Source organism: Medicago sativa, chromosome 8, assembly GCF_051527215.1.
Source record: "Medicago sativa cultivar Bolivia chromosome 8, Bolivia_mono, whole genome shotgun sequence".
In the NCBI taxonomy this organism is placed as follows: Eukaryota; Viridiplantae; Streptophyta; class Magnoliopsida; order Fabales; family Fabaceae; genus Medicago; species Medicago sativa.
Genome location: NC_140756.1, coordinates 6,816,620 through 6,831,452, shown reverse-complemented (window position 1 = coordinate 6,831,452; position 14,833 = coordinate 6,816,620). Strand labels below are relative to the sequence as shown.

Below are 14,833 nucleotides of genomic sequence, written 5' to 3'. Positions count from 1 at the left end.
GGGGGCAAAACCAAAGAATCTTCATTTTACGAGGACGGAATCTAAAAAAAAAATTTCCTAGGGGACAAAACCAAAAGTCACCTATATTACAGGGGGTAAAAGCCTATTAACCCTACAAATTAATTAAAGTCATTTTTACCGAAGTGAAATTATCCTCTACCGGGTATACATGATAAACGATGATGACCGTTGCAAAAACGACGTCGTAGAAGGAAGAGTGATGTGATATCGCACATAGCTCAGAAGGTTGAAGAAGAAGACGAAAATGGCGCAACAGCAGCAACAACAACAACAGCTGAACAGCAACATCCCAGTAAGCGAAGTTTTCTGGACTCTCGTCGACAAAGCCGACAAAAAATTCTCCAAAATCAGAGACTTACCTTATTACCAACGCTCCAGGTTCGTACATCACAAAACCCTAACCCTAATTCCTCTTTCCAAACCCTAACCCTAATTGCATCCTCATTTCTTTAATTACAGACATGATACTTATTTCTGCAAGGTTTTCAAAGTCTACACACAATTATGGAAATTCCAACAAGAAAATCGCCAGAAACTAATTGAAGCAGGGTTGAAAAGATGGGAAATCGGAGAAATTGCGTCGCGGATTGGTCAATTGTATTTTGGACAATATATGAAAACTTCTGATTACAATTATTTATCAGAATCTTACATTTTCTATGAAGCCATATTCACGCGCGATTATTTCAGAGAGGGATTGTTTTCGGATGTTAATATTGCGAATAAGCAGTTGAGGTTTTTGGCGAGGTTTTTAACGGTGTGTTTGCTTTTGAATCGGAGGGAAATGTTGCAACAATTGGTTAATCAGCTGAAAGTGTTGGTTGATGAGTGTAAGAGAGTGTTTGTGGATAGTGATTTTAAGGAGTGGAAGGTTGTTGTGGTGGAAATTGGGAGGTTTTTGAAGGTTGATACGGGTTTTATGAATGTTAGACCGGTGAGGTATAGTTTGGTTTTGGATTCTCATCCTGATACTTTACCGCGTGTTCCTGTTGCTATCGCGAAGCGGAATTTGAAATTAAGAGATGCTGTGTTGAGTAGCTTCCATTATAATGAGGTAGACAATGATACATTACAACATAATATTTGTTTGAAAATGATAAATGGGGCGTTGGTGTTTTATGAGAGCTTACTTGAGATTGTCTTATTGTATAAGCATTTGTTTAAGTATGTGGATGAGCTTATGGAAAAACCTTATGACATGTTTATAAATTGTTTTCCTGCTCCCCTGGCTAGCTTGTAGAAATAGCTTATACAGAGTTTATGCAGGATTTCCTCTTTGATTGTAGAAATAAGGTCTGTTTGAATTAATTTATTTGAGCTTATCTACTGACATAAGCACTTGTGAGACTGTTTGGGAGAACTTAAGAAGACAACTCATGATAAGTTCATAAGCTGTTTTCAGCTTATTTCCTTAAGTTATCCAAGATGAAAACAGCTTATAGCTTATACAAAAACATTTTGACTTTATTTTATCTTGTTGATAGAAATATTTTATCTTATTTGTAAGTGTTATGCTATAAGCTGCAAATTAAGCTGTTTATCCAAACATGTCCATAATTTATATATATATGCACTTATACAATAAACAGTCAAGTTTAATTAAACGGTTTACCCAAGTACTCCACAATCAATAAGGTAGGTTTTTTACTGTCTGTAACATGTTATGGACTTTCATTAATATTGTTTTTAAATGTGATTGTGATGATTACTGAACAGGTTAAGTTTTCAGAGTTCACTATTGACACTTTTAGGATGCTTCAATGTTTAGAGTGGGAACCTAGTGGCTCATTTTACCAGTCTGGTGGTTCAAAATTTAGTCAGAATGGGGCAACTGGGACTGGTCGTATCAGTTACATACAAGATATTGCTGATCCTACGTTACCAGCAAACCCACGGAAAGCTATATTATACCGTCCTTCACTGACACATTTCATAGCTGTAAGTATGGAAATATATATTATTCTTTATTTGCTTTTCCATGGACCCAGTAGTTCTTGTATCAAATCAGTTGATTCCATTCAATGACTGAGGTTCCGCTATTTGGTCTCAAAGAAAAGGAGAGAATATTTCATTGATGAGACTCTAAATAATTGTTATATGTCCTTGAATGCACAACATTGAGTTTATAGCCTATTATACTAGTAATCTAGGTAAAGTACAAGTCTAGTGCAAGTAGTACAAGCATGACTCAAAAACACTCATAATAACGTTCATAATGATGGTAATAATCTTAATGCTTAACAAGGCCAAATTGGTCTTCCCTCACATTTTCTCTTAGGGTATGTTTGGATGGAGGGTTTAGGATGGGAAGGGAGGGCTTACCTTTCTTTTTAAATTTCGGACACTATAAAATGTTTTTTAAAATCATTAAGTGTGATTGAACTATTATATAATCATTAATCATGATGTTCTTTATTTTTTTGAAATATCAAATACAAAAATATCGACTTAGCCCTCCAAAAACCCCCATCATTTCTTTTATGTCTTGAAAGAAATGAACAATGGCTTGAAGCTGAAGCTATTTAATCTAAATTTTTATCAATAGATACCGGAAGAAGTTGACTACCTCTAACATGTAATGTAGGGACTTGTGTAGCCTTGATTACTGTTTTTAACATCCTATCCCTTCATGAGAATTCATGCGCCTGCTTTCTTGTTTTAAACATGGAGATACATCTTTATTCCCCTCACATCCTCCCAAAAAATATCAAGGGACGAAGGTGTTAAGAAAATTTGGACCCGACCATTTATTCTGTTTAATATCAAGGGACAAAGGTGTTAAGAAAATTTAGGCCCGGCCATTTATTCTGTTTAATATGTAGTGATATTGACCATTCCTGCTTTCAACTAGAAGAAAGGGGTTTACATATCAGTGCGACTATTTCTTCCATTCTTTTTCCTGGATTGCAAATTTTTTGAGTATAATATTGTTTTTCATTTTAATGGCTAGGTTCTTGCCACAATTTGTGAGGAGCTTCCTTTGGATGGTATTCTCCTTGTATATTTGTCAGCTTCAGGTTAGATATCTTCTATTAACTAGGACTAAAAGACTGTAAATGCGTAGGTTATATCATACTTCTATGTCAATATAATTCCTTTACTGAAAGGTGAACTTTGCTTTCTACATCAAATGCAGGAGCAGGATCTTCTGGTGCCGGGAATAATGAATCTGGTTGCATAAACTTAGGTTCCCGTGGAGATAGAGGTACATTCTATAGGATTTGTTTCATGCACTTCCATTCTTGTACTGCCTGCTATGTTACTGGCTCTGCTTTTGTCATAACTCTTGATGTGTTTAGAGTTTAGACCCTTGTTAGATTAGTTATTGGAAATTGCAGCGCCTATTGTCTGACATTTCCCCACCGTAAATGGATATTGTTTATTGACCAAGAAAACACGTGTTTGTTTTTCATATATATATGGTATTTTAACCAGTGGTGGATCCAGGACCCTGGATTAGGGGGTGCAAACTTTTTGACTTCATTAATAATTTTATATATATATTTGTGTGTGTGTGGGAGAGAGACCAAGTTTTAGAGTAGTAATTTTTCTTCTTATTCCATCATTAAAATCAGCTCAACTAAGTTGAATAAAAAAAAAATCAACACAACTAATCATTTTAACAAGAACCAACGATCAAATAAAACTCATGTTATTATTAAAATCAATGCAACTAATCATTTTAGAGGTAAAAATTAAAGGGGAGAAAAGAAATAATTAAAAATCACGGTGAAAAGGTAAAAACATACCATTTTAAAACATACAAAATATTAAAAAAAATGAGAGACCGAAAGAAAAAAAAAAGTATTAGAAAAAAAGGTTATGATCAATTGACACAATGGTGTCAAACTTAATACATGACACTTCACATAATTCTTTACCACATAACCATATTATAAAATTCATCGTTGCATTGAAAGTTATTATCACATGGATTATGTCTACAAAATTTGACATTATTCGGAATTCAGATGTCATTTGATACGTTAACTAGATACATAAAAATTAACATGTTTGATAAAAAGTTCATAAGACGTTGATATTGATGCAAGTTGTTGACATATCAAACTATATTATCAAATTTTGTAATAGTTTTCAATTCAATGAAGAAATTTGTAATATGATCATGTGGTAAAGAATTATCGAAGGTGTCGTATATTAAATTTGACTTTGTGGTATCAATTGATCATATACTTAAAAAAAAATGAATTATTGAGTAGTTATATATTGTGTTTTCAAAGATCAAACACATAACTTTCAATTTGGGTGAATTTGGCTTAGTGGTAAGGTATTATTTGCTACTTGTAGAAATTGTGCTTGATTCCCTTCCCAAGTTCTACATTTTACCCTTAAGATTTATACATAATGTAAATGATAAAGTAAAATTAACATGTATCAGAAAGAATGTGAAATAGATAATCGGCAGTTGGTGAGGTGCAAAACTATACTATTAGGTAAGGACCGAAGGATGTGGTGCAATGCAAGTGCAACCCAAAAATTCCAGGGTATGCAAAATATAATAAAACAATATCATTGGTATAAAATTTAAGATCTCAGGGTGTGCAGCTGCACACCCTCAAGTGCACTTGGCTCCGCCCTTGATTTTAACTGCTACTCGTTGCCTCCCCATGGATTTTAGCTGTTATTGATTTCTGATCTGCTTCTCTGAGAAGAAAAAAAAATCTAAATTGACATTGTGTTCTCATCCATTTTTCCAGCGTTAGTTTTTTTTTCATTAGATTACCCTGAGCAGGTGCCGTTAAAAGAATGTGTAATTTCACATTCTTTTAACAGGGCATTGCTTTGCTTGCATTCTTTTTGGATGAAAAAATTTAGTTAAAAGGAGGAAGTACAAGATTGGAAAGCCTGTAATCTTTCTTGTAAAAAGAGAGAAGATTGTGGAGATCAAATTCATGATTTCTGGGTATTGTTGTGCCTTTCAGTGAACAGAGAGGTCTTATCAGTGATTGAATCCTTGTTATCTGCCTTCATTACTGTATTCAATTTTGGTATAAAATGAGCTTGTGTATTGTTCATGCTTCAGACCTCCTCTAATGGCTCTTACATAAGAGTATGTATTAAAGACTCAACCATTCTTTGTCCTCTACCTATCTTCTCAAGCATTTGGAGAATTGGTTCTTGACAAGTTTTGCCGGTCGTAGTGGTTTTGTTTATGAACCCATACAATGTGAAGTGTTCTGACAATTACTTGTTTAAATTGGTTCCTTCATGAATAGCTTGGAATCATTGGGTGCGTTAATTTGCTTAAATAGGTCCAAGCAGATTGAAGAGAGGACTTAAAACCCAAGGATTTAACATTAGTTATGGTCATAGATATTGATTGAAATGTATTCCATCATCTTAACTGTCCTCCAGCGTATAAATTTGTATTATGATATGATGAGCTCTCATAATATACATTCTTTTATTGGAAAATCAGAACACTAACACAATTCCTTTTCAGGATCAAACTCCATATATCCATCGGACTTTCTACCGTTTACTAGAAGACCACTTCTTTTAATCATTGATAATGAGAACAGCAAAGCTTTTAAGGCAAGCCCTACTACTTCAGTCATTTTTCTCTTGATTTTGTTTGATGAAACAATTTATTGAATTTTATACTATTATCTGTAAAAGTTAATGAATGCCAATTTTACCCTAGACTTTGGTGGGAATTAATTATACTGCATATATCATACCTGTCACTGAAAGTATTAACCGTAAAAATGGTTATTGAATGCTAGTATAACCTATTGATTTACAAAAAAATCATAAATTTAGAGCTAGATGGTTTGATTTCACAATTCAATTGAAGTTCCTAGTGCCTACAATGATGTGGCATTAATGATGTCAAAGGAACACCAACTATTCAACGAAAAATCTATGGCTGTCACTTTTGCTTTCTTTATTTGTATATTTTTTCTGCCCTCCCGGAAATGATGGTTATACCGCTATCTTACATCATTCTATAGTGTTTTTGGGGTTGGCTGCCAATCACCTCTATCTGGAATTGACTGATATTTTCTTAAAAGTATGTAAATCTATTCAAGTTTAACAGTAGGTATGGCTCAATTGGTTATTGCAACTATGTTTGACAACTTTGTTACGCAAGATTAAAATTTGCCATATTCACATCTTACAACACACTTAACAGGCAATCAATTGAATGTGCAGGTCATAACTGAAGCAGAAAAAGGAGAGTCAGTGGCAATGCTTCTTTCTCCAAGCCGTTTGCCTCCTTTTGTGTCTGATTGCTCACATTCTTCAAATGGGAGCCTATTCACCATGTTTCTTACAGCTCCGCTACAAGCTTTCTGTTTGCTGCTAGGATTTTCAGGCACTGATGTTGATTTGGTATGCCTTATTTTTTTCCCTTTGTTTTTTGTATCTGTAAATTCTTTTCATTTTCTGTAATTTATAAGATTCTATACTCGGTCCTTCAGCATTCAGCAACTTAATTTTGATTTCAGGACTTGTACAACAAAGCTGAAACACTGCTGTCATCATCATTAAATAACTGGGGATTGGCGTTGGCATCAACAGACACGCTTGATCCAGTTTGGGGACAGGTTTTAGGCGATCCCTTCATAAGGAGACTTCTTATGAGGTAAAGTTTTTCTGCATTTCTGTTCTGATTTTTATTGTTTTATTGACAAAATTTATTGTTAGTTATTTCCCATAATTCTCAGTTTTCTGTTCCAAACTCCACTACCATACAACTTGTGAGAAATACTGACTTTTACCCTTCTATTTTGCTTGTGCCAATATTAATTCATCATTGTTAGTTATATCGATTTTAAAAATTGTTAATTTTAGGGCCATTATTAAAAATGCAGTACTTATCCAGGAGTGCTACACATTTTTCATCATACTCTTATTTATTGGTTAAAATTTACACGGGTCCCACCAAATCATCTGCCTCCCATATAATTTTGGTGGGACACAAGAATTTTATCCGATAAAAGAATGTTGCTTGCATTATTCATACTGATTTATTGTGCAATTGTGCCATATGGAAGTTTTTTTCCCCTCTAATTCATCCAGCTAGAATTTGAACATCCTTTGTACCAAAAATAAAATAATTTGAATATCCTTATTTTTAGTTTAACAAGAAATAACTGGGAATTAGTTCTATATTAGTGTACACAATTTCTATTCTTTGTCATGGAAATGAGACTTGAAAGTTGTCTTCAGTCAACTTAACACTCTATTACCTAAAATTTATGCTAAAAAATTTGTGTTGAATTGCTTTTACACCATGTTATGAAAGGACAGGCTAAAGTTTGTTGAGGCACATGCCAAGCTTGTTCTCTTTCTCCAACAAGCATATTTTTTTTTATTCTTTAACAGACTAATCAGCCTATGTTTTTGTTTCCTACCTTCGTCCAGATTCATATTTTGCCAGACAGTGTTGACCTCGTATGCACCAGTTTATGATAAAAATGAATTCCTTCCAACATGTGTCCCTTCTCTTCCAACGCCTGTCCTAGCTCCATGCTGCTCGTATCAAAGTGTAATTCTGCAACTAGCTGGCATTTTTGGTGCAACTAAGCACTTCATCTTTTCTGAGGACGTTTCTCCTAAAAATACACTTCCAAACGTGGATCAGTTGTGAATTATAGCATTTTAAGCAGCAAGGGATCCAATTTCCTAGATAAGCAAGAACTTCACTTCAGAAGCACATAATGTATACAGGTTATTTGTATAGCTATCAAGAACTGATTCCTATCAACATCACAATTTGGTCTTTGTGAGTTTCGTGTAATAATTCAAGTGAAGGCTTTAATATTGACCAAAAACAAAGAGAAAGGCGCTTATGTGGATTTGTAATTCAACGCTGTTTGCATGACAAGTTGTGTGCTCAGGAACAAGATTATAGAACAGAACTAGGAGAAAGTTTTATATGGCGCTTAGTAGTATTTTTTAGAGCAACCATTTTATACCCTTTCCCTGCAAGTGTCAAGATGCTCCAATGTTTGTGCACTTGCTCATTAATGCTTTTCAATGTATGAAATTATTTCTTCCATGAAGATGTTGGCACACTGCATTTTGAATGACGTTTTTCTTTAAAATGTGAAAAACAATACCACATTTACAAGTTTGGGTTTTTTTTCTGCATCATTTGTGGATAGTTCCTGCATAATTTGTGTATCCACCAACATGTGTTTTTTTCTTCTTCTTTTCTTCCCTTCTTTGGAAATGGCATTATTGTTTGTTACATAAGCTAGCATGTTATCTTATGTGGTATAAACTGGATTTCTCTACGTGCAATTTTAAGGTCATTTCTTCGAGTTTGATAGGACTATGTTTGAAACCAAAACAAATGGAACAAATGGGTTTGTTGTTTAATAATCATGTTCTAAGTTATTTGAATTCAACTCTAGGTTAAGCTATCACTGCATCACCAAATCTATCCATGCAACATGGTGATCAAATCTATCCATGCAACATGGTGATTTAGAAGCAAATTTACCTTCAAGAGCTATTGTTGATAGTTTGATAGATCTAACTGTTGATCTTCATGTTGAAAATTTAGATGCCAAGTTCATGGTTGAGTTAGTATGGCGTTTTTGGAAGGATAAAGAATTTAGGGAAACTAATGATAGATTGATGATGAAGAGAGTGTTCGTGGTTTTAATTTGTTCAAATTCATATATAATACTTGCTCATGGGTTGATCATAAACCTACTTAATTTTTTTTTATGTGAACTGAATAACCTATGCGTGTAACTGCAATGATTAATGCTTCGAGCAGGGTATGCTGCAGTGGATGATCAAATTTTTTCTCAAAAGATTTAACATTGTTGAATTTCCAAGGTTGAATTTGAACCTAAAATTTTAATTGAGAGATTCATTATCATCTCATCTAAGTGTTCTTACGTAACATAATTGAATACGAAGACCTTTTTTATTTATTTACTTTTTCTTATAAAAAATATTAATATATTTAGTAAAAAAATATAATAGATTTGTTCTTTATAAATGGGGGGTGTTGAGCGCATACCATAAGTCAAATATTAATAAGGTAGTTCAACGATTACTTTTATGTAATTAAATTAAATTTTAATCAAATATATAATTTTTATGTTATAATTTCATGTCAACCGTTAGTTTTTTTTTTTTCTGTACAAATCAACCGTTAGTTTTATTGAACACTACAAGTTAAATCTGTCAGTTTATTCATTATAAGTTCACCTACCGTAGACTATTTTATTAGCTGGTCGTTAATTGTTTTAATTTTTTTTTACCATTGGAACCCCAATTGTGATATCCCATCTAACAATTTAGATATTTTGAGTTAAGATTTGTAGGTACATGATATTAATTAATGAAGAGAAGAGAAGGAAAGGATACATTAAAGCATATGTTTTAATTTTTTTTTACCATTGGAACCCCAATTGTGATATCCCATCTAACAATTTAGATATTTTGAGTTAAGATTTGTAGGTACATGATATTAATTAATGAAGAGAAGAGAAGGAAAGGATACATTAAAGCATAAGATAAATGAATGAAGAGTAGTGGATATACATGTAATATTTTCTTCAATAAACTATAAAGTGTAGGAGAAAGGAACATTGTGCATAGTTGAAAAAGAAAATGTTAGACAAAAAACAAAAGAAAACAAAACACATTCTGTCTCTTAAAACAAACTCTTGAGTCAGTTCAAACAAACATCGATTATTATACCGTAATAAGCAAGTAGTACAAAATTTACAACTGAGATAATAAAGGTAAAAAGCCTTTTTCCAACACCGGATTTTTCACTCTTTATTTATCCTTCTCTCTCACTCAGACACACATTGCTCAGCCACCACTCTCACTCTTTATTTATTCTGGGTTTGTTCAAGTTAAATTGATTTTTCAGCTTTTTTTTTGTGTGAATGTTTTAATATATAGATTACAGAGAAATGAAAATCATAGTAGCGCTTGTTATGGTTTAGTGGCAAAAAGTTGATGTGTTGTGTTTTTTACCATTGAGTTTCACTAGATGATTTTAATAGACATTACATGATTTTTAAAAACTATCAAGATTTATAATTTGGATTTTAATGGATGTACATCTAAGATTTTAAAGAACTTGAAATGATTTTATAGATTTATAAGATTTCAAAAGATTTTATGAAATTTAAGGACTCATTGAAAAGAAATGATTATAACACATTCTCTTTCACAATATTCTTAATAGAGACTTTTTTCATTTTACTAGAGAGATGGAGAGAGATGAAGATAGAGAGAGAGAGAGAGAGAGAGAGAGTGAGAGAGGAGATAGATATTAAAATCATAAAAGAAAAATAATCCTAAGAAATCAAATTTTCATGAAAGATTTTTTTATGCTAAAAATTCACTAAAAATTCCCACAAAATCCAATTTATTAAACAATCTTAGTCTTGATTGAATACCACAATACTTTTTTAAATACTTTTTTTAAGCGATGAAGAGTCTTGATTGAATAGCACAATACTTTTTTAAATGACAACGAGTGTTATTAAATACCACAAAACTTTTTTTAAGCTACAAAGAGTCTTGATTAAATACTATAAAAAAATTATAATAAAAAGTCTCATAGAATCCTAATCCAATACACCGCTTATTGTAATTTGATGGTTCTGTTTTGGACAATGTATTTTGATTAGTTCAACATGAGATTTTGGTTTCTACTTTGATAGTTTACTTGGTATGTTTTCTACTTTCTATATGATATTCTTTGATTCGGAATCATTTTTGAAAATTTGCTCCAATTTTCTGTATCGTGCTTGAGGTGTGGCAATAATTGCACATATCTTGATTGAATATTTAAAAAATATCATTCCATCGTATATTGTTAAACCTTTCTTTAGTTGATGACTTGAAATTTTACGAGATTAGGTTCCTATCCTTATTTTCTAATAAAATTTCACAAAAATAGTTTTGACAGCTTTTACCAAATAAATGAACTGATATATCATGTATTTGTGTACTCTTGATTAAGTGCATGCGCATGCATGAGTGTTGATAGTGGTTAGAGAATTAAAGTTGGTGTTTGTTTGGTATGTGATTGGTTGATAACGTATTATTTTTTGTTTAACATGTCGAAATGTGGTTTGGATCTAGTATTTAAGAGAGAAAGTTAAGAACAAAGAAAAAATGACTAGTAGGTGAATCTGTATGCACTATAGGCGTAGGAGGCTCCCTACGGGCTGGCTGTAGTAGTCGTCTCTTATGCGACTACATCCCTACCCTCGCATTCATTACGATCGTAGGGTTTGACTAATGGTCAACCATAGCCTCCTTTGATCATGTGTTTTTTCTCTAGTGTAATTTTAATTGTTTATTTGATCAAACTTAGGTTCGTTGGGAGCGATCGATAGTGTAGTTTAATGTTAGAGACATAATGAAGAATATAAGTTATGGACGTAAGTAGAAATAGTATAGTATATAAACCTTGTTCTTTCCTTAAAGAAAAACCTTATTCTTAAATAAAGGTTGGTAAGAGGGACACATGATTAGTAGAGAGAGTAAAATACTGTTGGGATACATGATTGTGGTTTTGTTTGTATTTTTGGTCTTGTTATATTGTTTCTAGTTATTAAGTGAGTATCACTTGCCCACATCATATTTTCTTCCCAATTTCATTCATTTCATTTTCTGATTTAATTTATGTTTTTCTTGCAGACTAAGTCTAGAATGTATATTAAAGAACTTGTAAAATAGGTGCCTCACCCAAAGTCACCGAAATAGCTTAAAACCACATTTCAAAGTGTTTTTGGACTTAACAACCGTTTTTACATCAACCATGATTTGTTAGAGATTATTTGTTAGGCAAATTCTATCGTACACCCAACATATTTGAGTGTACTGGTACACCAAAACCTTAAATTTATAGTTAAATGAGTGTACTGGTACACCAAAACCTTATATTTTTCTTCAATATAATTTTTTTATCATTTATAATTATAATGATTAAATCTTATTCACCAAAAGTGTCAAAGAAATAAAATTGAATTTTTATCGCTCATAATAGAGAACTTTGATTATTTTATACGATAATATGTAAAAATTTACTATGATTCTTATAAACAATGAATGATGTGTTTTTCTTATGAAATAATATTTTCTAAAATATAAATGCCGACAAATAACTATTTATTTCAGAAAATTGATCGTTAATTTATAGATTTAGGAAGCAAGAGTACCATTACACCTCAATTTATGAGTGTACCGTAGAAGTTCCCTGTTTGTTAACACTTTAGTCTTAGTAAGTATTAGTCTTAGTAAGTCTTACTTTACCTTGAAAAGTCAGGTTAATCTTGTTATAACCTTAGAAAATGTGCGTATATAAACGAATATGTTTATATAGGGAACCGATGATAGATAGCAGAAGAGAACTGCGACTATATAAAGTTAATAATAAAAAAGCTAAGCAGTGAATCAATTAAGGTTCATATAACGTAGGAAACAAACTATAACTCAAGTGGATGACACTTTTACAAATGTCTTTAGACGTGAACAACAAGGTCATTTGAATGCACCTTAAACATATATTTTGAATATTCTTGATCATCCAAATGGCGTTATTGTCTGCGTCCTCGTCGACATCTCTAAAGGTGCCTTTCAGCCACCTGAGTTAACAGAGAGTTGGTTTCCTACTCTATCTGAACTTCTTTAGATTCTTTACATGGTTTTTCTATTATTAAATTTATATAGTCGTTCACCACCTTCTGGCATTACCGGTTCCCCATCTAAGTTACGTACAACATATCTTCTAAGGTTATGACAAGATCAACTGATTTTTTTGAGGTAAAACAAAACTTATTAGGATTTAAGTGATCACAATCACAAGTAATCTCTAACAAACTATGGTCGATTGGAAAAACTGTTGTCCAAATCCCAAAACACAAGTGTACTTTGAACTATTTTGACGACCTTTACGTGAGACATCCATTTTACAAGGTCTTTGATGTAAAGGATGTCTAATGCATGTCTTTCAGTCAATTAATTTTAATTTATCTTCAATAGTAGCATGAGAAATTGCACAAGGAATGGAAAGAAACAGATTGAAAAAAGTGCAAATTGAATTGGATGGTTTGAAGCAAAATCATGAAACACGTACAAGTGATTATCAAAGGCTAAGGTAATTACGCAATAAATAAGATAAAGAGGCACGTCTCGACTTCATGACATAGATCTTATTTTATCTTTTAGTTATTGGTATGTGTTGATAATCATGCATTCTACCAGGACAATGTTTACACCTTTTTGTGCAAGCTCAAGTGAGTATCTTCATGATATAAAACCCTTAATTAATTAGTTAGTTCACTGGATTAATTATTTTTGCTATAAATATAATAATAGATTTTCATGTTCTAGTAAGTACTAGATGTAAGAACAGCTATCCTAGTAGAACATGTTCTTGCATTGTTTTTGATATTATTTTGTCTATCTCTTTCCTATGCAAGTGTCACAAATCTCGTTCAAAAGTTTGTTGATGCGTTCCTAATATACTTCGGGTTCATATGTGAGTTGTAGACATGCATCTTTCGAAGTGAAGGAAGTTTATCACACAGCAATAACACTAGCAATGATTTGTGCTAGTAAAATTAGGGCAGTGAAGTGCTAGTTACAACTTACAAGAATATTTGTAGTGGAGATGAATATGTTGCTGCATTGAGTAATACTTGACATACAAGAAAATCAAAAATGGAAGTATTTGGAAGAAGGTTGGAGTAGCACCTACTGGGAAGATCACAAGTACTCAGGAAAGAGTATGTAGTTAAATTCATGTCAATCATTCACCCTTCCTTCATCAAACTTAAAACAAAAATCTATTATGCCCTCTATGTATGTTTAACCCTATCAAATATTTTTTGCTAAAACAAACCCATCTCATCAAATGGGTTTCTTGTTGATAATTATGTTAAACGTTATTTTAATTTAACTCTAGGTGATGCTATAACTGCTTCACCAAATTTATCCATGCAACATGATGATTTAGAAGCAAATTTACGTTCAAGTGCTATAGTTTGATTGTTTGACAATGACACATCTAAATGTTGATCTTCATTTTGAAAATTTAAATGCCAATGTTCATGGTTTTGAGTTATTGTGGCGTTTTTGGAAGGAAATTGTTTTTAGGGAAACTAATGATAGATGAAGAGTGTGTTCATGGTTTTGATTTCTTCAAATTCATATATAATACTCGCTCACGGGTTGATCATAAGTAACCTACTTAAGTTCTTTATGCGAACTGAGTATCCTCTACGCGCAACTGCAGAGATTAATCTTTTAAGCAAGGTTAACATTGTTGAATTTTCCTGGTTGAATTTGAACCTAAGACTTTTAGTTGAGTTGAACGAGATTCATTACCATCTTATCCAAGTGTTTTTGCCTAACACTCAAGCAATGAAAGTTTCCTCGTCACCATACATGATTGATATTTCTCAATGTCTACATTCTGATCAATTTCAACAAATGCAAGCTTCTTTGTCAAGAAGCATGGTTCCCGTGCCACACAATCTATCTAATCAACATTCTCAGTCGCAACCAATGAAAGCTTTGTTGTCACCATACACGATTGAGATTTCCCAATATCAATCTAGTCAACGTTATGCTCAAGCTCGACAAGTGCAAGCTTCTTCACCACCAGACATGGTTGCCATGCCACAACAAATGCAAGATTCTATGCCAGCAGACATGTTTGACGTGCCACAGGATCAACCTAATGAACATTCTCATTCTCAAATGGAAGATGACACTGATACATGTGACTTTATAAACTTTGATTCAGACGTTAATAAAAATTTGGAGTACTAACAATTTTTCTAGGATC

At 32.6% G+C, this 14,833-nt stretch overlaps 1 protein-coding gene across 1 annotated transcript; it reads left to right on the top strand.

The window, feature by feature from the left end:
* The first annotated feature begins 199 nt into the window (after window positions 1-199).
* Window positions 200-8,145, top strand: LOC146896510 (signal transducer, putative (DUF3550/UPF0682)). Its single transcript, XM_085736121.1, has 9 exons — window positions 200-399; window positions 481-1,075; window positions 1,738-1,959; window positions 2,972-3,038; window positions 3,158-3,226; window positions 5,486-5,577; window positions 6,199-6,378; window positions 6,495-6,631; window positions 7,414-8,145. The coding sequence occupies exons 1-9, from the start codon at window positions 266-268 to the stop codon at window positions 7,637-7,639; spliced, it is 1,722 nt and encodes a 573-aa protein (XP_085592247.1). The 5' UTR covers window positions 200-265; the 3' UTR covers window positions 7,640-8,145.
* Window positions 8,146-14,833: the final 6,688 nt, after the last annotated feature.